Source organism: Mustela nivalis (genome assembly GCF_964662115.1).
Source record: "Mustela nivalis genome assembly, chromosome: 18".
NCBI classification, from domain to species: Eukaryota; Metazoa; Chordata; class Mammalia; order Carnivora; family Mustelidae; genus Mustela; species Mustela nivalis.
In genome coordinates, this window is record NC_139037.1 from 18,242,518 (window position 1) to 18,265,804 (window position 23,287).

General features: G+C 49.6%; 1 protein-coding gene and 1 long non-coding RNA gene across 3 annotated transcripts in view; both read right to left on the reverse strand.

Annotated features, from left to right (window-relative positions):
* The window catches only part of CBFB (core-binding factor subunit beta), a 64,231-nt gene extending 60,552 nt beyond the window's left edge, over positions 1-3,679 (reverse strand). For both annotated transcript variants that reach the window (XM_082711957.1, XM_082711958.1), the window contains exons 1-2: positions 3,291-3,679; positions 2,978-3,064 (exon numbers count right to left, since the gene is read on the reverse strand). In XM_082711957.1, the coding sequence (XP_082568083.1) occupies positions 2,978-3,064; positions 3,291-3,368 (165 nt within the window). In that variant the 5' untranslated portion in view covers positions 3,369-3,679. The remainder of the gene's footprint in view (positions 1-2,977; positions 3,065-3,290) is intronic.
* Positions 3,680-8,621: 4,942 nt separating this feature from the next.
* Positions 8,622-15,589, reverse strand: LOC309853635. Its single transcript, XR_014305844.1, has 3 exons — positions 15,180-15,589; positions 9,048-9,231; positions 8,622-8,947 (listed from the first exon to the last, which is right to left on the reverse strand). It is a non-coding gene; the product is annotated as an uncharacterized lncRNA (long non-coding RNA).
* Between the last annotated feature and the right edge of the window lie 7,698 nt (positions 15,590-23,287).

A 23,287-nucleotide genomic window follows, 5' to 3' on the forward strand; every position in this document is an offset into this window, starting at 1 on the left:
GGCATGTTTCTTTAGTATTCACCTAGTAACAAATCCTTCCACTCCCTGTGTACCCCAAATCAGCTCTGTGCAAGTAAAAACAATCTACAGATCTTATTACCTCACCTCCTGTCTGAAGACCAACCTCAGAAGAGATTTCCTGCTTCATCACTTCATGCCCATTATCTCATCAAGATCCCTCTCTCTGAGAGAGGAGAAGTGGTGGTAACAGATCATTCTACAATAGCATTTCACAAATTTGACCATAGAACTCTTTTTCTAATGGAGTATCTACACACACATAACAATTGGGAAAACTCTGTTCAAAAACACAAAAATGCTTACACTGGTTATCACTGTCTTTATGTAAGATTTCCAGTTTGTCCCAATGATTAGTCTACAGGTTTCACAAATTGCAAAATAACACACTTTAAGCCAATTCAACATACCTTTATCCTTCCATCTTCAGGACTAAAAATATATAGTTTTTACTGCTGTCTCAGTCATCACCATACCTGAATTCTTTAATTTACCATTAGTGTTGAAGACTTCTCCCAACACTCTTACCACAATAAAACTTACATGAGGAATAAAACAGACCAAATAGATTCTACCCCTTACCCATAATCACTTTTATTCATGCTATGATAAGGAGTCTGGGTAAGTTTTATAGTTATGACCACAACTATTTAAATACAAAATAAATTCCTTAGTCTCAATGATACACTAAGGAGATGTTCAAAATTAAAAGAGTAAAAAGGGGGGGGATTGATAACAGTTTTGGTAATTACACAACATATTTTTACTGTATATAGCTGCCGTCAAAACAGAGTCAAAATAATACCTTCTCCACACCTATTTTCCACAACCAAATAAGTGAAAACCACAGCCTGTTCCTAACTAAAAAGACAAATTTTAGGCATTATATTAAGTAACCTCTAAATTCAATTAATCAAGTAGCTATGATACAAAAGAGGTTATGCAGAGTACCTGTTTAGAGGAGAGTATAATAATGTATACACCAGAGTTAATGTGGTCTGTACCCTCTAGGAGCTAGGGATCCTGTAATTTAAATGTGAAGAATACTGAATTAAAGGGGGGGGGCCTAGAAAAAGGAGGAAATGTGAAATTCCTTCCCAAATTACAAATAATTACATTATTCAACAAATTAAGACATGTATGCTATATTAAGTGAGAATATTACACAGAACTCAACCTACCCTCCTTTAACTTTTAATACTTGTCAGATATTAAGAACTTATTAAAATTCATAGGATCAGATATCTGGAAGAGAGAAAGGCCTAAAAAGTCTATCTGATTTATCCCTGGAAAGAAACTTATGATAAATACAAGCAACCTATAATACTACTATAATATTACAATAATATTATAATATAGCAATTCGGATCTACTGTGGGTTAAATTATACTCCCAATTCACAATTACACTCAGTAAAGTTTCTGATGTGACAGAAAACAACCTAATAACTATACTTTATAGGTCCTCCCCAAAAAACCCCCTCAGCTCTAAATATCAGGAAGTACTTTGTACCTCATCCTTCAAACTTACATCAATTAACTCCAGGAATTCCACTGGTTAGGTATACCATCCACCTTTTGCAAAAGGAAGCCCAGACAACGAATAATTTATCACTGGATCAACCAATGAATGATTCTTCTATCACTCAGGCCAAAACCGAAAGTATGTCTTGGGCATTTTAATCATGAACTATTATAACTACTCAAGAAACTTGTAAGTGTTTTACTTACATAACAGGCACTAATGACCAAATATTCTAGAGCTCCTAATAGATTTAGCCAGTATCTTCACATGATCTGTAATACAGTTCTAAAAAGTCTTCATTTTAAATATAAAAATATTCTTAAAAATAAATTTGATTTAGGTGATAAAGAGGGAGAATTTTATGGTATGTGAATTGTTTTTCAATAAAATATACTGTCTATAAGGGGTGGGGGGGGGCAAATGTTCCAATATGTCCTCCTATTGTTAACCCAAATTCAAACTCCACCACTGCTTCAAGTCTCTGCAAATGCCATGGGCCCAGTTCAGAATAGATAACTGCATTCCATTAGACAGCACTTCGACTTCTGTCTTTTAATTAGTAAGATCTCTTTTCTTTAGCTTCTTCCTACTTATCTTTGCCCCCCCCCCCCCCCGTTAGCATCTCCAATAAGACAAACCAAAAAGACGATGAGACACTTGAGCTTTTTTTTTCCCCTAAGGTAAGGTTTGGTAAGGTGAAGCGCACTGAATTCACCCCCTAAAACACGGCCTCCAGATCAGCTGTGGGTTTCACAAACCCATGCGATTCTTCAGGAACTGCGGCACTAAACGGGATACGTTTCTGAGGTTTGAAAAAAGATGATGATGGTTTCTGATTCTCCTGAGCCTGAACATTCTAAGAAAATAAGATGGCTCAGTCTTCAGGGCTTGTTTGTCTCTATTAGGACAATAGATGACTGGTATAAAGCTTCTCAGCTATACTGGCGGTTAAACAGCTTCACAAACAGATTTAACAACAAACCTAGCGTCCTGAGAAACTGACTCTCGCCCGGGAATCAGATCTTCGAATGAAGCCCCGTTCTTTTTCCGCATGAGTGTTTTCTCCCTGACAAATACCCTACCCCTTAATGAGTGACACAGCCCTTACAAAGACCTCTCCCTGTTTAGTGGGGCTCGGGTGTGAGTTCTCCTCGCGACAAACTGTTGGCCGAGCCGCGTCTGGGAAACACAACCCGCCCGCAGAGAGCCACAGGGAAGCGTCTCCCCGCGAGGACGCGGCCCGCCAGTGTCTGGTTTCGCATTTTGAATCCCGAGTAGGAAGTGAGACGGCGCCCGCTCAGTTCCGGGAGTCGCGGCGTCCGCGGCGCGGTCCGGAACCGGCCTGGGCCGCGGCGGCTCCCCGCGCAACAAGTGACCCGCGCGCTCCTCGGTCCCCGCGCCCCGGGCCCCCCGCGCCCCTACCCCGCCGACTTACGATTTCCGAGCGGCCGTCGCGGCAGGCGTTCTGGAAGCGCGCCTGGCGCTCCTCGTGGGGCCGGTCCCTGAAGCCCGTGTACTTAATCTGCAAGGCAGAGACGGCCCGAAATCAGGAGCCAAATCCGCGACGCCGCCTGCGCGCCCGCCCGCCCCGCGCGGCGCAGATAAGGGCAAGCAGAGTCTGCGGGCTGGCGGCTGCCCGGGCGAGATTGCCCGTCCGCCGGGCTGCCCAGGGCTGCGCCGCCCAAACTTTTCTCCGCCCGGGCCCACTCGGGGCGCGCTGCGGCCTCCAAGCCGCCCGCCTGCCTCACCTCGCATTCGCGGCTCAGCTTCCTGAAGAACTCCTCGTTCTCGAACTTGCTTCTCTGGTCGGGCACGACGCGCGGCATCTTCCCGCCCTGAGGCAGCGCCGGCCGACCGGGCTCCGGGCTTGCGCGGCACCCGCTGGCCGGCTTCACGCTGACCGACTGACCGCCCACCCGCGGCGCCCTGACTCTGGCTTTCCTTTGTTTCAGGCGCCCGCCCGCGTGGGCTCCCGCTCCCGGGAGTCTGAGATGCCGCCGCCCGCTCGAGCCCAGCCCACGCCACCGCCGCCTTAGCCGTTGCCTACCGCCCGCGCGAACCCAGCACTCGCCGCCCCCGGCCGCCGCCGCCGCCACTTCCTCTCGCCGCCCACCTCGCAAGCCCGCCCGTCCGCCCCGCCCCGGTCGGCCCCACCCCTCCTCCTCGCGCGCCCGCCCGCCCCAAACTCCGGCAAACAAAACGCACCATTCACAACTCTGCGACCCGCGCCGCGCATGCGCCGCCCGCCCGCTTGCGGGGCGGTTAGGCTGCGGCGAACCAGAGCTCCTCCCGCTGCGCGGCCCTCTCGCTCCTTTAGCCGCCCGCGGGCTGCTCTGTGTAGAATCGCTCTGCGGGCATCTGCCCGGACCTTAGAGACGAGGAGCGGCCCGCGCGGGTCCTTTCCGTCGACTGTATGGAACTTTGGGGTTCCTCAGCTGCTCGGAGTGACCCCAGATTGTCACCTGAACGTGAGGAAACTTAGGTCCTTGGGGACTTTGTGTCCCAAAACCGACGGGGAGGGATGTAGGCTGCACCTAGCAAAGACTAAAGGTGGTAACACCACAGAATCTAACTGAATCCACATCGTAATGGAAAGGTCGGAGCTGTTGGGAGTCAGAGGGTACTTGTCTGGAATCTCACTTCACTGTTTACACGAGCCTGAAACGAGCCCTGGACGCTAAGCCTCAGTTTGCCCATTTGCAAAATGCAGACACAAGCTAGCTCTCAGGGTTAGCGTGAGAGTCCAACACATAATGAGCACTCAATAAACAAGTCTCCAAAGAAGAAAAGCTGAATTGTATGTAAACCTAATGCCAGTCCATCTATTTACCCAAATGTGCAATGAAACCCTAAAAAAGATCCACAAGTTTTAGGGGAGTTATTTGGCCCAAGCTGGAGAGAGTTTGATATGGGATTTATGGCCGAGGTTGACTAAAAGTTGATCCTCAATAAATTCTGGTCCTTAAAATTCCAGCGTGTCAAAAACTCAGTGCAAGGATGGCAAATAGGTGCCAACTCTAACTGACAGTAGCTGGCCATATTGCAAAGGACTATGAGGATACAATGCCGGCCCTAACACAGGATTTGGCAGAATTTCCTACCCCTGCCTAGTTCAATCTCAGTTTTGCACATGCGGAACTGAGCTAGGGTGACCAAGTGTTGGGTTTTCCAGAGACTGTCCTGGTTTTACAGTGGAAGTCCCATGTCCTAGGAAACCGCTCAGCTCCTTGCAAACTGGGATGGTTGGTCACCCTAACTGAGATCCAGAGATGGATCAATTGCCCAAGGTCAGGAAGGGAGTTTTCAGCGAAGTCAAACCTGTAAGCTGGTAGTTTTAACAAACACTTTCTAAATAGCCAACATAGAATCAACCCTCTCCAAGCGCATTCTTACTGGGCCCACATCAAACCTGTGTGAATATATGAGTGTGCACAAATAGAAAAGGTACAGATGTGGATGTCACCAAATACTACCATTGGGTCTCCATCTATTTCTAAATAGTCCCTCAGTTCTCTTTCAATTGCAAGTGACAGAAACCCAATTCAAACAATAAACTTAAAGAAAGGGTTTCATTTTATTTTAAGTAAATAAATCACACAGAGGGAGGGATAGTCTCCTGGGTTTTTTTCCCCGTTTTTCCATTTCTTCTCACCTGCTTGCCTTTCTCAAGCACCCTTCAATGGTGTCCATTTCCTGGCAAAGGATGGGAGCAGCCACTTCTCCAAGTCATAAAATTTCTGAGAAGGACTTGGATTGGCCCAGTCTGTGTCACATACTCTTCCCTCTACCAAATCACCATGTGCAGGGTGATATGATGACATGGGCCAGCTTGCTCTCCCATCAGCACTTGGGGGAACTGGGATGGGCAGCCTCAGATAGTATATCCCATGTCACCATTCGACACCCTCATATTCCTTTAAGGTAGACATTAGTATAAAATTTTCCATTTCTACCTCTAAAGAATGATCCACAAGGCAGCACTCTTACTCCTCGGTGTATCCAGGTAGGGCCATGAACTTGTAGCTGATCTTGGCGGAGGGGTGGGAGTACAAAACGGAGCAGAGTACATGAACCATCAGCCTCATGGGGGTGGGGAATGATGTCCTGAGGGAAAGGGCTGAGAAAGCCTGCCAGGCAGATCCAGAACAGCAACACCACAGACAGCCTTTGGCAACTCCAGGCCACAGGATAACCCACTCGGCATTGTCTGGCGTCCAACCAGCCAGGACGACTGGGAAACCAGCCGCAGGCTGGAGGAGGCCATCTCCTCGGCTGACCTCTGTATGCCTTTTTTTGTTGTTGTGCAAGTTTTTTTCACTTATTTTAAAAATTAGATGAGAGGAAATTAATAATGGAAAATATCACCTGTGTCAGGTATATTTAACTCTGTGTTTCTGTCCAGCTGAGTATAGATTGGTCCAGCCATGACCCCATGGAGGGGTTTGCTAAGAGCCAGCTCTAGTAGGGTCAGTCCACAGATGGAAGCCTGTGGCTGTCTGTTCTTTGCCTAGAAACACCCCAAACCAGGCTGAACTGTCTCTGAAGCCCTGCCATTTGGATCCTTCCTTTCCTAAGGATTCAGCATGCCCAGGGCCTCTTTTTCCTATCTTCCTGGGTGGATAGCTGCTCCTACAGGACTCCCTGACCCATCTTGAATGGATGGGCAGAAAATGTGCAGTAACACTGAGCAGGGGATGGGAACCCTCAATCGTTCGGCTCACCTGTGAAGCTGTGAGCTGGATGCTTTTATGTCCCTTATCTCAGTTAATTCAGAGAACCACTTTCTAAGACAAGTTTTCTTGTCCTAATTGGACAGATGAGGAAATAGAGGCTTTGAAACAATAAATAAGTGATCATAGGACAGTGACAAGACCTTGACTCAGCAGAGATATCAAAATGGCATTGGGGTATATCATCTTCATTCACTCCTCACCATAACCCTGCAAGTTTGGTAAGATTGACCTTATTTTACAGATGAAGGAACTGATGTTCAGAAGGGCTGGCCATCCCCGGGCTGTGCTCTTAACTGTTCTGCCCTAAGACATCCGCTGGTGGAGCTGCTGAAAGTACTGCTCCTCTCTCTGGATGAACTGCGAGGTGGTGGACAGTGGCACCCTACCATGTTCCCAAAGGGTCCCCGACAGGCTGAATGAAGGGATCCTATTGTGGACCTTGTGGCAGGATGTGTTTCTTGACCTCGATGATTGTGCATTCCTGTCCCCTGAGCCCATCTGTTTGTTCTTTGTTGGCTTGGAAGGTCAAAGCCTAGACTAGACATCCTGCCTCCTTAAGTGAGCAGAAAGGATGGCTTTATCCAGGTGTGGTATTGGCAGCTCCCCACATCTGCCTCGCCTCATACAGAGGGTGAGGTCTTCCCAGGCCCCTGAGCCTCTAGTACATTTTTTCTAAGGAAAGAGTTTCCTTTCAGTTACTGAGGAAATATTGTGCCATCTTGAAGCTGAAATAGGATCTGGAACCACAAATGAGACTTGACGGTGGGAGGGGAAAGAAGGGAATTCAGTGGCTGCCACAGCTCCTAACACCCCAGCTCTACCTAGCTTCTAGTTTGGGGATGGAGAAGGGCCCAAGTCCAGGATGAGGGACTCATCTGCTCAAACCGCCAGGCAGTTTCCTGGGCCCTAAGGAATTCTTTTTTTGAGATAAAATTTATCTACACTATAAAATTTACCCCTAAGCCCTTAAGAATTTCCCCTCCCAGGAGGTTCTCCCCCTTCTTGGCTCCCCTGCTACCTTCCCCCACCAGCCCAGCCATCCCAGAGGGAGAGGAAAACCGAGAGGAGCAAGTTTCCCTAGAATAGCATTTCTTCAGTGTTGGGATCAATAAACCCGTTTGCTTAAAAGGAACCAGATGATTTCATCCTTGTAATTACAAGTTTGACGTTTGCAAATCTTGCCCAGGCTCCAAGCGAGCCTCTTTGTCATGGGAGGCGGAGGGGTTTGTCTGGATGCCGGGGGATGGGGACCGAGCCTCGCATACTGGGCAGAGGGCCAGACTGGGGTCAGGAGGCCTGGCTGACCAGTCTTTGAGGGCTATTTGGGACTTCTCCCCTTCTCCTCCCCTGCTCTCTGAGTTTCTGGCTGGTGATGGGAAACAGAGGAGACTAGGGGACTAGAGAATGGCAGGGGTGAGCTCTAACCGCACTGCCCATGCCCCCAAGCCCCTCCCCCAAGCCTCTGATTTGTCTCTGCAGGAAGGCTAGAGCCCTCAGCCCAGCATTCACAACTTCCTTTCCTTTCCAATTCCATCTCCCATTATTGGCCACATAGTCCAGCTGTTCTGACCTGTTTACATTTCCACATGCCTCAGTGCCTTTGCTCTTACTGTACCTTCTTTCTAGCATGACTTCCTCCCCTTTCTCTTCTGTGAAAACTCACACTTTTTCTTTAAATACAAGTTCGGGGACCTTTGATTGTCCTCCATAGACTCACTACCCACAGCGTCCCTCACTCTATCATTTGGGTCCATACAACACATAGACGAATCAGGGAGATGGTCAGCACACACAGGACATAGCAGCACCCTGGCAAGATTTGATTCCCCACTAATTTGTGTTCATTTTACTACTATGCAGCCTTCATATGGGTGTCTCTTGCCCCACCCTTCCATTTTTTAAAAATTATTTAAAACTTGTGCATATTTTTGTAGAAAACTTAGTAAGTATAGAAAGAGAGTCTCACCACCCCAGAACAATCATTGCTACATTTCAGCATATGTTCTTTGGACTTTCTCCATCTACATTTCTTTACATAGTTATGATATTCTATAGGAACAGTTTTGGGGGCACCCGGGTGGCTCAGACATTAAAGCATCTGCCTTCAGCTCAGGTCATGATCCCAGGGTCCTGGGATTGAGCCCCACATAGGGCCCTCTGCTTAGGGGGAAGCCTTCTCCTCTTTCTCCCACTCCTCCTGCTTGTGTTTCCTCTCTCGTTTATTCTCTCTCTCTGTCAAATAAATAAATAAAATCTTAAAAAACAACAACAAAAAAGAACAGTTTTGGATACTGTTATCATCTAACCTTATGGCATAGATATCTTCCCATGTAATCATATAAAAATCCTAATGACATCCTGGCTGATCTCCTATGTTGGGCATTTATTCACGTTGTTTCCTATTATTCGCTGGTATAAAATTGGCTTCTGTGAACATCATGGTGCTTAAGGATTTTTCTTAAAAGTTTTGGATAGTGTTTTTAGGGTTAATTTCCAGAAGTAGAACCATTGTGTCATAAAGTACGGACATTTTAAGGTTTCTGATATCTGTTGCCAAATTTCTCTTTGGCAGTGAATTTTCTTTCTTCTTGAGTCTTAAAAATCCTTCCTTCCCCCATTTCTCTTCTCAGTGTCTCAGACACAGGAAACGCCAACCAAGAATAAACCAAGACCTGCAGATAAAGATCAATGGATCAATAAAGGAGGTTGAATAATTCAACATTCACTTCTGGCTCATTATCGACTCTTGAATCCAAATACATTCTCTTTTACCTTCTCTCCTTTTGTCTCCGTGCTGATGATGCCTCGACACCGACACCATGTCCTGTTCTTGGATTATTCCCCAAATTTCCCAAGCTCCAAACCATCCTGGCAAGCAGGGTTTCTCATCATGCTGTAATAGTGTCTTGCAAATAGACAGAATTACTAGCCGACAGCCTCCTCACCAGCCTTCCCTCTAGGAACACAAGAGGGACAAATAAAGCAGACAATAATTCTCATCTTCTAGATGATACTTCTGGGTAAATGGGCAATGTGTTTGTTTGGCTTCAGACTGTTCTAGTCCTAGCTAGCTTCCTCTGTTTAGCTTGTTTTTTTCCTCCCTTTCTCAGCCAGGCAAATTAATACTCTTTTTTTTTTTTTAATACTCTTTCATTAAATGTGGAGTCAGGGGTACCTGGGTGGGTCAGTGTGTTAAGCGTCTGCCCTTGGGACATGGGATTGAGCCCCGCATTGGGCCTTCCTCTGTCCCTACCTCTGCTTGTGCTCTCTGTCTTTCTCATGCTCACTCTCTCTCCCTCAAATAAATACATAAAAAATCTTAAAAAACAAGAAACAACAAAATGTGGGGTCAGAGGCCTCTGAGAACTATACTGGGAGAATGACTGCCACACACCAATGCCTGATGGAAACTGGACCCAATCTCCTCAAAGGCACCTGATACCTTCCCTAGCCCACCTGATGCTAGGAAAGCTTGCTCCTCCTACCCCAGGGGAACTTCCAGAAGTACCTAAGCCTTAGGTAGTGTTAGTGATTGAGATGGACACAGAGATGAGCCACCTAGATCCCTCTCCAGTGAAGAACTTATTACCTGAGCAGCTGGGATTGCTCTCAGCCCTTTCTGAGATTCCCTGAGCTACAAAGAGCTACCTGCAAGTCATTCTTCCTTTCTAGGCACCTTATATCCAATGACTGTTGGTGGGTGTAGACATTTTTTTTTTAAAGATTTTATTTATTTATTTGACAGACAGAGATCACAAGTAGGCAGAGAGGCAGGCAGAGAGAGAGAGAGGGAGGAGGAAGCAGCTTCCCCGCTGAGCAGAGAGCCCGATGCAGGGCTCAATCCCAGGACCCTGAGACCACGACCTGAGCCGAAGGCAGAGCCTTTAACCCACTGAGCCACCCAGGCGCCCCAGTGATGGGTGGATAAAGGCCCAGCAGACCAATGCTGATGGGCCATATGAACTCTCAGGCTCCCTGAAGCTGTTGTTGGGCGGTGCAGAACTTCACTTCTTCCTCTACCCAATTTTGTTTTTTCCTCTCTCATCAACCTGTTTTGATCCCAAAGGCACTCCTCAATAAACATCTTGCAAGCAAAACTTCCTAGAGAACTTGACCCTGTGACAGTGACAAAGAGTTATTCCCAACAGAGCTTCACCCAGGGCCATCTCCCTTAGTATATACCTGGGTGCGACCTAACTTAGAGTCTGAACGATGAGGCGCTGTGGGGAAGTCACTTTATAAATATGTTTTAAGGTCTTGCAAAGTTTTATTTAGTTATTTAAAGATTTTATTTTATGTTTTTAAAGATTTTATTTATTTATGTGAGAGGGAGAAAGAGAGCACAAGCAGGTGGGATGGGTAGAGGGAGAACCAGACTCCCCACTGAGCAGGGAGTCTGATGTGGGGCTTGATCCCAGGACTCTGGGATCATGACCTGAGCTGAAGGAAGATGCTTAATGGACCGAGTCACCCAGATGCTTAAAGATTTTATCTTTAAGTAATCTCTACACCCAGTGTGGGGTTCAAACTTATTACCATGAGATCAAGAGTCACATACTCCATTGACTGAGCCAGCCAAGCAGGAGCTCTTGTTAAGTTTTATTTTAAAAAGCCTTTTAAAAACTGTTTTGGAGGGGTGCCTGGGTGGCTCAGTTGGTTAAAGCCTCTGCTTTCGGCTCAGGTCATAATCTCAGGGTCCTGAAATCAAACCCTGCGTCGGGCTCTCTCCTCAGCGGGGAGCCTGCTTCCTCCTCTCTCTCTGCCTGCCTCTCTGCATACTTGTGATCTCTGTCTGTCAAATGAATAAATAAAATCTTTAAAAAAAACTGTTTTGGAAGAGACATGAACCATTTGTAGACATCAGTGGTTGTCTGGTATGAGTTGAGATTCCTCACTTGTAAAATATGGACACTGTGTAACATTTGCTTTAGTAAAAGTAAATTTCCAAACACTCTGTCATTGGACTTTCCTAAATTCCTTCCCAGTAAGGAGGAAAGGAATTACTGTCCTATTTTGCAATTCAGAAAATTGGGACTCAGAACAAGTGACTACCTTATTTAAAGGCAAACAGCCAGATAGATGCACAGAGAGAGATCCCAGAAGAGCAAAGGTGTCCTGAAGTTAAAGGAATTCAGTCTCTTTATTCTTTGTTAGAGTAACTTGATGTCAGAGACCTTTCATGGCTTGTCTAAGATCCTAGAGCTAGCTGGCTACTCAGTTTTTTAATCTATAAATTAAGGACAAAGGCATCTACTTGTGTCTGTCAGGACTGTTTTGGTTTCAAGTGACATAAACCCAGTTAGAGTTGCCTTATGCAGGCGTTTCTTGGTGGCACAGTCAGTAAAGCGTCCGACTCTTGGTTTCGGCTCAGGTTGTGATCTCAAGGTTGTGGGACTGAGTCCCCACATGAGGCTCTGCACTTAGCACAGAGCCTGCTTGGGTTTTTCTTCCCTCTCCCTCTGCTCCTCCCCACTAAAATAAACAAATAAATCTTTTTTAAAAACTGGCTTACATAGAAAAGGGAAGGTATTAGCTCAGTTAGCTGACAACTCTGGGTGTATTAAGTGACTTCAGACATGGCTGGATCTAGGTGTTCAAGCACTGGCTCCAGAAATCTGTCTGCCCGTGTCTCTGTCTCTCTTGGTCTCTTGGTTCTGTTTCTCTGTTTTATTTATTTATTTTTTTAAAGATTTATTTATTTATTTATTTGACAGAGAGAGATTACAAGTAGGCAGAGAGGCAGGCAGAGATAGAGAGGAGGAAGCAGGCTCCCTGCTGAGCAGAGAGCCCGATGCGGGACTCGATCCCAGGACCCTGAGATCATGACCTGAGCCGAAGGCAGCGGCTTAACCCACTGAGCCACCCAGGCGCCCCTGTTTCTCTGTTTTAGTTTTATTCACATGCTGACTTATCCTCCAATGGTGAAAATTGTTCTTTCCAAAAATCTTGGTTTGACTTTAATAGACTTTAATACTTTGGGTTACCTCTTCATCCCTGACCTGTGGACATTGAACTGCTGTTGAGAGGGTAACATTGCATGAACGGATGTACTAGGCAGGCAAAAACACTAGATGACACCTGGATTATTTCCTGGCACAAAGTTACAAGCTCTCAAAGAACGGTGGATATGGCAATCTTAAAGGTCCCTTCTGGTTTTGGAATTCTAGGATTTTCCAACTCCATACTTTGATACAAAGCCAACTATAAATGTTGGCAGTCAAGGAAAGTGCAGGGTAACAATTTGAGTTCATACAAGGTCAATTTAAAATACCATAAAATGAGCTGAGAAGGGGCCAGAAAAGGAACTCTAGAAAAGGAGCACATGCTCTCCCATAGCAGAGGGTAGCTGCCTGGGCCTTGCCTCCTTTCATAGCTGAGCCAGGGGAAGGGCAATGACGGAATCAAGGTGTGGCCCTGGAAGGGGATTTCCTGAGGCTCTGGGGCTGCTATGTGCAAAGATCTTTCAAAGGATCCTGCTTCTTTTAGCATCAAATGACTTGGCGGCAACCAGCTCTGGGAGCTGAAGGCAGCCGAGAATGGGCTGGGGGAGTCCACTGGGCTGCAAAGACTGCCCAGTGTGGATGCTTTGGTTAGGTAGTGAGCAAGCAATGTCCCAGTGAAAAGCATGTGTGGTGTAAGGGTGTGTGTGGGCGGGGGGTAAGCCCAGAAGAGGCAGAGCTGGAACCGGGGTTCCAGCCAGGCTCTCATTCACGCGGTAAACCAGGTAAGTGGTGCCCCCTGGAGGTGCATATTGCAATAGCTCTTCTGTTTGCCCTACCTGGGCTCTGTGAGAGGGAGGGAGGACTGTGCCTCCTCCTGACAAGGGGTTCCTGACTGTTTCCAGTCTTCTCACATTAGACTCCCACTACCAAGAGTTGTTTGGGTATGTTTGCATCCTCTCTCTTTGAAAAAAATTATTCTTTTCCCAGATATGCTGAGTATTGTAGATGTATTGGTTGCCTAAAGCCTAGGTAGTTAGGATTTCTCCTGGAAGGAAGGATTAGAAAGGCCATTTGAATGTCTGAGGTCACACAGCAGAGGAAGAGTTGTATTAAAACTCAAGATCCCTGCCCATCGGTGACCTTTCCTGGCACAGCAGAGTTCCATGTTCCGGGAGTAGCAAATTGATGGTGGTGTTTCTGGCAGATGTGGAGATGCCCAGCAACAGAGCTAGAGGTTCAGAGCCTTGGGTCTGGGGTCTCTGGAAGGATCTGGAGGCTATAGTACTTCCTCCAGGCCAGAAGAGTTGTTCCTTAGTCAAGAGACATAAATCAGCCATAGGAGCCTCCATCAGCTTTTGATGAATTTTTCTGCCAGTGCTGCTAATTTCCTGAAAGGCTTTTCCTCCACCTCCAGGCTCCCCCTCAAAAGGGTTCTTGCTCCTTAGCAGTAGGTCCATAATGCAGTGGCTCCTTGGTGAGGTCGCTGGCATGCTTTTCCACCAGCATCTGTGGCCAAAAGCTAGGAAGGGATGAGTCCTGGACCACAGCTGGAGGGGGCTGGGCTGGAGTATGGTCCTCCTGGGATTGTTCCCAGATGTACGGATGAGGAGAACTGGGCCCAGAGAGGCAAGTGGCTTGCCTGAGGACACACATAGAAGAATAGGCAAAGACAGGAATATTCAGTTTCCAAATTTGTCGGAAAAGAGGCATGTTGAACTCTGCTCTGTGACACCATCTGATCTTGAGTTCTTTCAGGCTTCAAGTGAGTCTTCCTCCCCTCCCCATTTGTCCCACAGACCAATGGGCCCAAACCCATCTCCTTATGGCCATGGAGTTACCAATGTGATTTTAGAGAGTAAGTAGTAGGAAGCTTGAGTCCTGTCCTGATCAGCTTTCCATGGAGGAGTTGGGGAGAGAAGAGGTTTCCCCAGCAATAGTGGGCCCTGCCTCTGTCCCCACCATGGACAGCACATCCTCTTGGCGTTTTCATGGATCTGGTGGGTAGGGGCTGAGGTCCCCCAGGCCCTGGGGGTGGGGGAAAGCCAGCCCCAGGCTGGGCTGGGTGGGAGACCTCTCAGCCAGAGTGTCCTAGGAGCCCTCCAGTGAATAGGGGAGAGGGAGTCGTCAGACCTGGCCTCCGCTTTTGTCTAAAACTCCTTAGAACAATAGGACATCTAGGAGTCTCTCTCAACTTCTACCTCCCCTTCCCTCATCTGTCACCTAGTCCTGTGAAACTGTTTTATGAACTTGCTTGCTGTCTCCCACGAAGGACTCATTCTTTGGTTCTGCATTGCCCTCCCCATGCCACTGCATCCAGCAATGGTCAGGAGCCTCAGCACCTTTAACACAGCCCCCTGTGGCACTGATGGGGGGAAACAGAAGAATTGTGAACCTTCCTCCTGAACCCTCCCTGCCGCATCTTCTCTCCTAGAAACTTCAGCCTCATCTAGCGTGTCTTGGCATAAGCTTACTTTGTCCCTCACTGCAGGACCCCAGTGTGTCCAGCTTGGGCTGGAAAGGGCTCAGTTGGGAAAGACGAAGCCTTGAAGTGGTAGCACCTGACCGTACTGCTCCTCTTCCAGGCCGTCTTTCCTTCACCTGATGCCTCCCTGGACCTCAGAGCTTCTGTAAACTTGGGATCCCGGCCCGGCCCTTGGAGCACCTCCCCTGGCAGTCTGTGGGCTCTTGGAAGGCAGGATTGATCCCTTTTGGGTCTTCTAGAGCCCACAGGTGGCCAGTCACGGCACGGGACCCAGGGAAGGAAGTCCATGATTCATTCATCGGTGATGAACGCTTGTGGCCCTGCGCTGCCCACTCAAATTCCTGCCCACCTCCGGCCACGGGGGCACGAGCCAGCATGGGAGCACCAGGAGGGACCTGCTCTGCGCGCGGGCAGCCCTAGTGGGGCCTTGGAGAGCCAGAGCCAGGAGAACCATGAGACCGCAAGGGGCTTGGGCAGAACTCACCGGTTCCACGGCTGCCAGAGACTGGGGGCCGCTCCGCTCCACCGCGCCGCCTGCCGCCCGCCGCCCGCCCGCCCGCGGGGAGACTGCTGACTGGCGCCTAAGCTCGGGCCGTCACAGGCGCAGGAGCCCTTCGGGGGAGGGAGACCCCCCTCCGCTGCCGCCCCCGACTCCCGACCCAGTCCTCACGCCGCCACCGCGGGAGTTTCAGCTCCCGGCGCCCTCGCGTCCGCTCGGGCTCTGGCCCGGAGCCAGGCGACTGGATCTATCACTGCCGCTGGAGGGAGGCGACGGCGGGTCCCACGGGGCTCCCAGGCCGCCGGCGCTGTCTGCCGGGCCGGGAGAGCGGAGGCGGGGGCGGCGGCACTGCGGGGGCTGCGGTCAGCTGCGGCACAGCGGATCCGCCGCGTCTCCCGCACTAATTGGCCCTCCCTCCGCCGTCTTCGCGAGTAATTGCTGCTTGGCCGGGTGGAGGTGGCAGGCGGGGTGTCGGAGGGGAGGAAGGGGCGCCGCTTCCGGAGCGGGGCGTGAGGCTCAGCCCGAGCTGAGCCGCGGGGCGGGCGGGAGCCGCGTGTGCGCGCTGTTCCGACGCGGGCTTTGCGCCGCTGTGCCTTCGTCCTCGCGGCGGCCCTGGCACGCCACGGTAAACCCAGGGAAAAGCCACCCAAGTGTCCTGGGGCCTTCACCAAGATCTGTGCACCGTTCCCTGCGGGATGGGGCCTGGCGGAGACTTTAGGAACAATTCTGGGTGGCCGTCGGAGACTCCGGTGCAGCCAGGAAGCCCAGGTGGACGCAGGCCGGGAGGCAGCCTTCCCCACCTCCCTCATCCAGTGGTGCCACCTCAGGAGGAGCAGACAAGAACAGGGGCGTCTTCCTGAGAGGACAGGGTGGGTGTGGGGCAGGGACTGTGGGAGGCAGGGGGCCAGCTCACCATCCTGGCTGCCCACTGGAATTCCTCCAGGCTCCAAATCTGAGAGAAGGTCCTAGGGTATCCCTGGGAGTCCTTTATGAGCCTGGCATCTGCTGCAGCCTGCCTGAGCCCTGACTGAATCCTAGTTCCTCCTCAGCGGCACACCCTCCGATTTGCGAGATAACAGCCTCTGGGCAGGTGGCTCTTCGGAGCACATTTCTTCCCCAGACATGCAAGAGAGCCCAAGGAGGGAACAGAGGGACCCTCAGGAGCAGGCCTGGACTAACCTGCAGTCAGACCTTTGGACCTCCAGGTCAGGGTATCAAGCCCAGCTAGTCCCTGCTGAGTTGTACACAGGTGGCCCAGGACCACCTTCCAGGGGGCTGAGCTCCTAGCTCTCACTCAGGGTCCCAATGAATGGCTGTTTGGTTGACTGTTCCCTGGGTAGGGTGGCCCAGGACCACTTTCCAGGGGGCTGAGCTCCTAGCTCTCACTCAGGGTCCCACTGAATGGCTGTTTGGTTGACTGTTCCCTGGGTAGGGTGGGCGGGGATGTTCTGCTGCCTATATGTCCCCTGAGAGTAGGGGCAGTGGCAGTCTGGGTGGATTTCCCAAAAGAAGTGGCTTCAAGTCGACCTCGAAGGGTGGGGAGGATTTTGAGAAGGGAGAGTAGGATTTGCCCTGAGGCTAGGTAGCGGGGCACAGCATAGCAGTAAAAGGATCTGGCCTAACCTGATGGCATCAGTGAGACCTGGGGCATCATGGGATGTCAGGCTGAAGAGGGAAGTACAGGGCCCCAAACAACAAGCTAAGGCTCTAGCTCTGGCCTGGAGGTAGGAGGGAGCCTCTGCAGAGCTTACGTTGGGGAAGACAGGTTGCTTGTTTCAGATGAGTCCATGGCCAGACTCCCCAAGGCTTGGGTGGTGGTACAATCTCTCAGACTCCCTCCTTGCATAACCACCCTCAGAAATGCCTCTGTTTCTCAGGTCTGCAATGCTGGTGCAGTCACACTTGTCTTACCATGCCTCTTTCTCTTACCCTTCCCTGATTCACCTTCCCTTTGGAAGTTAGGGTCCAAGAAGTCTTTACAGAGATGATATTTAGACCTTTAAGGAAAAAAAAAAAAAGAGAGAGAGAGAGTATGTGGTGGCAAAGGGCTTCCAGGCAGAGGCAACAGTATGTGCAAAGTGTTGGTATGAAAGATCAGGGCTTTTGAAGGAAGCACAATTATAAGATTACAGAAAAACATGGGGGTGTGTGAAGGGGATGGATGTGGAGAGATATCATAGGAAAGATTTTGAAGATTTTCATGCCAAGAGGCTAATGGTTTGGGACTTTAGTATGGGGGCAGAGGGAAGCCATGAAGAGTTTTAAGCAGGTGAGTGACTTGGTCTGATGATATTTCAGAAAGATCCCTTGAGTGTCATATGGGAGATGGATAGGAAGGAGAGCACACCTCCTCCGTGCTCTCAAAGCACCTTCTGCTCCCCCCACCCAGTACAGCAACTTACTGTTTTTGTTATAACATTAACAAGCAGCTGGAGGATGTGTGTCATGTCTGCAAGATTCTTGAATTCCAGCTCCCAGTATAGGGCTGGGCAAAAACCAGAGCATTATGAATACAAGAGTGAATGAAGAGTGTGGCCATGCGACAGAGAAAAACACATTCTAGGGACATTTAAGACCTGGTGACTGGGGATCATGCATTTCCTTTGGGACACACAGAGACAAATACCTAAGCAGCTGGTCTGTGGGTCCAGCACTGAGCAGGAGGACTGCCCAGACGTGTCAGGGGACCAGACTCAGACTGTATGGGCAAACTTGGCCCAGTATTTCATCATTTGGCAACTCAGCACCTTTTCCTCATCTGTGGAATGTCTGGGGGCCAGAATAGGATGTGACATTTGGAAGAGAACATTCCACCCTGCTCCTTCCACTATTGCTTCCATACCAAAAGGCTTTCATTTCGGGGAACATTCCAGATTAGGAACTGCCGTACGGTCGGTCAATGGAGGGGTGGTGTCCCTCACCCCACACTATCCACCCAGCCCTAGGGGCCTTTCCTATCAGCTCTGCCTACCCACCTACCCAGTTGCCCCATCCTGCCCATCTGGCCTCCTGCATCCCTCTGCAGCGACCTTCCACATTCCACTCTTCCTGCCTCTGTTTCATCTCATCATCTTCTCTGGGATAATCAGGGTCCGGAGCCCCGACCGTCTGGTTGCTCAGGGGATCCTGCCTGGTTCTGCCTGGCCCCGCCTCGCCTCGCCTAGTAGCCTAAGTTAGCCGAGAGTTAGGTCCCTCGCCATTGGAGCATCCTGTGAAGTTAGGCGCCGCCCCAGCACGCACGCTTCACAGCCGCGCCCCCACGGCCCCCTCCCCTATCCTTCCATCCCGCCCACCTCCTCCTCCCGAGCCAGAGTTCGGAGGAGGCCGGGTCCCTGGTTCCTCGTGCTGGTCCCGGCCCTGCCTACCTCGGGAAGCCCAGGAGGTCGAGCCTCGGCTACAGCAGCACCAGCACCGCTTTCTCGCGGGCGCCCTGTTCATAGGCACAGTATGCGGAAGCGGAGCCCACGAGGAAGGCGCCTCCTGGGCACTGGACCATCACCTGGGCACCGGGCCATCACCTGGGCGGGGAGAGCCGAGGCCTGAGAGGGGCGGCGCGCGTGGAGATGAACACTCGCCCGCAGCAGAGCGTCCCCGCGCGCGTGCACTGGCGCGTACAAGTTCAAGTACAGACCGTCCTCCCGGAAGCTTAGCCACTTGTATTGTTTTCGAGTGTTGAGATACATGAAGGCGGTCGGCCCCAGGCCTCCTGAAGATCCCTGCGGACCATACCTTTTGGGCCCAATGGGATGGCCATAGAGGGGAGAATGATTGCAAATCCAGGTTCAACAGTTGAGGGAATAGAGCCAAATGCAAAATTTAGGGGGTGGTGGTGGTGGTGGTGGTGGTGGTGGTGGTGGTGGTGGAGTGTGTGTTTGTGTGTGTGTGTATCTGCGTATCTGCCTGTGTTCGAGTGGCTTTCACTAGCGTTAGAGTCCAGGGGTGGGAGGCGGCTTGGCCTCCCCAAGGTCTACCCTCCGCCTGGAGCCTACCCCCATGAGTCTGTGCAGGGAGAAGCTCCCTGCTCCTATTGGAGACCCTGTTGGTGTTGTCAAGCCAGAAACCTGGGTACCCTGAGCACCTCCCTGTCTTTCATGCCCCCTTCCTCCCCTCAGTCTCTGCTCTGCCTCCCAAACAGCTCTTAAATAGCACTCCTCCTCTCTTCCAGAGCTGGTGCCCTGCAAAGGCCATTACCACCTCTGGCAAGGACACTGCCCCAGCCTCTTTACATCCTTTCCAACGCATCCTCCACACAGGACTGAGAGAAAACAGAAACGTGACCATTTCCCTCCCCTCCTTAAAGCCTTCCTGGGCCCCGCTGTGCTCAGGATAAGATCCAGATTCACCTGTACTGTCCCAGACCTTTCCCCCCTAGTCTTCTTCTGGCCACCCTTTCCTCCAGATACACATGGACCCTTGCCTCTCACCTCTAAGCCCCTTTGCTTCTTTCCCCTCTGCCAAATGTTTTGTCCTCTGCCTTGCAAAATCCTACTCATTCTTTTTTTTTTTTAAGATTTTATTTATTTATTTGACAGAGAGAAATCACAAGTAGATGGAGAGGCAGGCAGAGAGAGAGAGAGAGAGAGAGAGAGAGAGAAGCAGGCTCCCTGCTGAACAGAGAGCCCGATGCGGGACTCGATCCCAGGACCCTGAGATCATGACCTGAGCCGAAGGCAGCGGCTTAACCCACTGAGCCACCCAGGCGCCCAATCCTACTCATTCTTAAGGCTCTGCTCAAATGGTGCCCCCTCTGCTAGGCGCTTCCCCTCTGTGCTTCCCCAAAGCTCTATCCATGTTGACTATAGTACTGGGTTGGAGTTTCATTTGGTTGTTTTTCTCCCCAAGCAGTCATGCACTCCCCAGGGGCAGGGCTGGCACCCATGTGGACATTTGAAGAGCTTGGGTCTTGGACCACCTCACCTTTTCTCCCTGCTGGGCCAGCCCTGAGAATGGCTGTTCTCAGAGGTTGGGGCTGGGCTCATCTGACTGGCTACAGGAGACCCTGTCTGCTTATTCTGCTCCATTCTCTGCTGGTTCCCTTGTTGCTCTGGCCCCAAACTAGTCACTATCCAAACTAGTCACTGGTCTTTTTCCCTTCTTAACTACTACCCTGTAGTCTGTTCTAAGCCATCCACAAAGTCTTATACCTGGCACTCTGTGTTTCAAACAGCTATTGTCTGACATCTCATGGCCTGTGTTCCAACAACTGACATCCGGACTTTGGTGTAATGGATACTCCAGTCTCTAAACCCCTGATCCTTAGAGCCCTCGTAAAGGCTATCCCATGTTCTGTCACCTGATCCATGGGATTCCCAGAGTGTTCAGAATGACTGGGCTTCTCTCAGTGGTGGACATTGTTCTAATGACTAACACCCCAGCATTCTAGTAACAGCCGTTCGTGTTCTAACAGTGGATGCCCTGTTCTCAACAATCAGACATCCAGGGCGGTGGTTGTCTTTTTTTTTTAACATTCTTTTTTTTTAAGATTTTTTTATTAATTTATTTGACAGAGAGAGAGATCACAAGTAGGCAGAGACGGAGGGGGAAGCAGTCTCCCTGCTGAGCAGAGATCCTGATGCGGACCTTGATCCCAGGACCCTGAGATCACAACCTGAGCTGAAGGCAGAAGCCCAACCCACTGAGCCACCCAGGCTCCCTTTTCTTTTCTTTTTTCTTTTTTAAGATTTATTTAATAGAGAGAGAGAGTATGCAGTGAGCAGGGGAAAGGGCAGAGGGAGAGAGAGAGAGAGAGAGAGGATCTCAAGGCAGACTCCACACTGAGTACAGAGCCCTTGGGGGCCCTGATCTCACAATCCTGAGATCATGACCTGAGCTGAAACTGAAACCAGGAGTTGGTCACTCAACTGACTAAGCCACCCAGGGACCCCGCCTTTCTTCTAGAGAGAGTGAGAGAGGGAGCACCTATGCATATGCGGGATGGGGGAGGGGCAGAGGTAGCAGGAGAGAGAAAATGTCAAGCAGGTTCCACAGCCAGCACAGAGCCCAGCATGGAGTCTAGTGCAGGGCTTGATCTCCCAACCCTGAGATCTTGACCTGAGACAAAATCAAGAGTGGGATATTCAACCCACTGAGCCATCCAGGCGCTCCGATTGTTTTAGTTTTTTCATATCAACTGACACACAGGTTCTTACAATAGATGTTTTTCTAAACCCAGTGCTTTATCTAACTGTTAATGATTGCCATGAAAAATGCTGGATGGTGGGTTACTCAAGGATCTGAGTAAATAATAAATACATTTTGTTCTGGGTAAATTTCCAAGCCAGGGCTTCAGAGGGCAGCCATTCTCTCTCTCAACATGCTCATGTGACTCAGGGTTTGAGCCTTGCCAGAGGTTGCATTAAGATTCTGGAACATTAAAACTGAACCTAAGCCTGTGAGCTTCCCATCTTGGAGGTCCTCTCACAGCGAAGGGCTGGATGTGCCATGTGGGCTTGTCCTTGGGCTCAAGCCCCAAGTGAGTATCGTGTGTGTGTGTGTGTGTGTGAGAGAGAGAGAGAGAAATAGAGAGAGAGAGAGAGAGAGAGAGAGAAAAGGAAACAAGAAAAAGGAAAGAAAGCAAGAACAAATGAATTGCTTGTCAGGAACTCAGCACCCCAGAAGGTCCTGGGTGAGCACCTCCTCCTCACCTGGAGCTTTCCCATAAGAGAGACAAGAACAGAATTATCAGTGCCTTAAACACCATCTAGGCCAATGACTTCATTATACAGGTTTGGAAACTGAGGCCCAGAATGGGTCCCTGGCCTGCTTATGGCCGCACAGTGTATTCTTTTTAGTGAGTGGTTCAAACTCTGCCTCAGAGGCATACGTAGGTCCACCAGCCTCCTTAAGGTTTGCCCACCTCCCAGGCAGTAGTCCTTTGGCTCTTACACAGGGGCATAGGTGGTGGCATTTCTGATTTCTTCCCAGGATTCTGGGGGCCCTAGGGCAGCCAACCTGCAGGCACTCACAGGAGCTCTGGAGAAGGTGGCTTCTAAGAAGACACTGATGGGTGTCTCCCCATGAGCATCTATTTTTCTTGGAGGGTCCCATATTTGGTAACCACTTCATGGTTACCTTGGTGTGCAGGGTACCTAGGAAGAGAGGAGAAGGGTCACTCTGGTCCCTGAAAAGACACTGGCCCATCTCCCATGACCCAGCTGCAGCTTGAAGTTTTTTACAATTGTGTATTTGTACCTTTTCTGTTTCTCTTAGTATTTTTTTCTCTTATTATTTGATTTACGATTTCAACACTATGTTGGTAGATGCATTAAGGTTCATATCTATTATAAAAATTATTTCTTGTCGGGGCACCTGGGTGGCTCAGTGGGTTAAAGCCTCTGCCTTCGGCTCAGGTCATGATCCCAGGGTCCTGGGATCGAGCCCCGCATCGGGCTCTCTGCTCAGCAGGGAGCTTGCTTCCTCCTCTCTCTGACTGCCTCTCTGCCTACTTGTAATCTCTGTCTGTCAAATAAATAAATAAAATTTTTTTTAAAAATTATTTTTTGTCATTTAAAGATTTTATTTATTTATTTGACAGAGAGAGAGATCACAAGTAGGCAGAGAGGCAGGCAGAGAGAGAGAGGAGGAAGCAGGCTTCCCGCTGAGCAGAGAGCCCAATGCGCGGCTCGATCCCAGGACCCTGGGATCATGACCTGAGCCGAAGGCAGAGGCTTAACCCACTGAGCCACCCAGGCGCCCCTATTTTTTGTCATTTAATATATCGTTTAATGTCAATAACATTGTATCATTTTGATTCTGCTTACCTGATATTGATATTATCATACCTCTTTCTTATTGCTAACATAACATACTTCTGGGAAGAAATTACACACATATAAGCATTCTCGTTTGTATGTCTATTCGCATTAATACTCATATGTACATACAAATCTATGTGTGGGTAGGTACCTACGAGCTCAGTTCATTTACAATGAGACATGTGGAAATACAAGAGCTATATGCATATGCATATATATATATGCATGTAAAAACAGTTATCTAAAGGTTCCAGTGTATCTGTATGTAGCATACATTCACATATTACACACAGGCACATGGACATGGACACACTACAAGTAGATCTACATCTTAA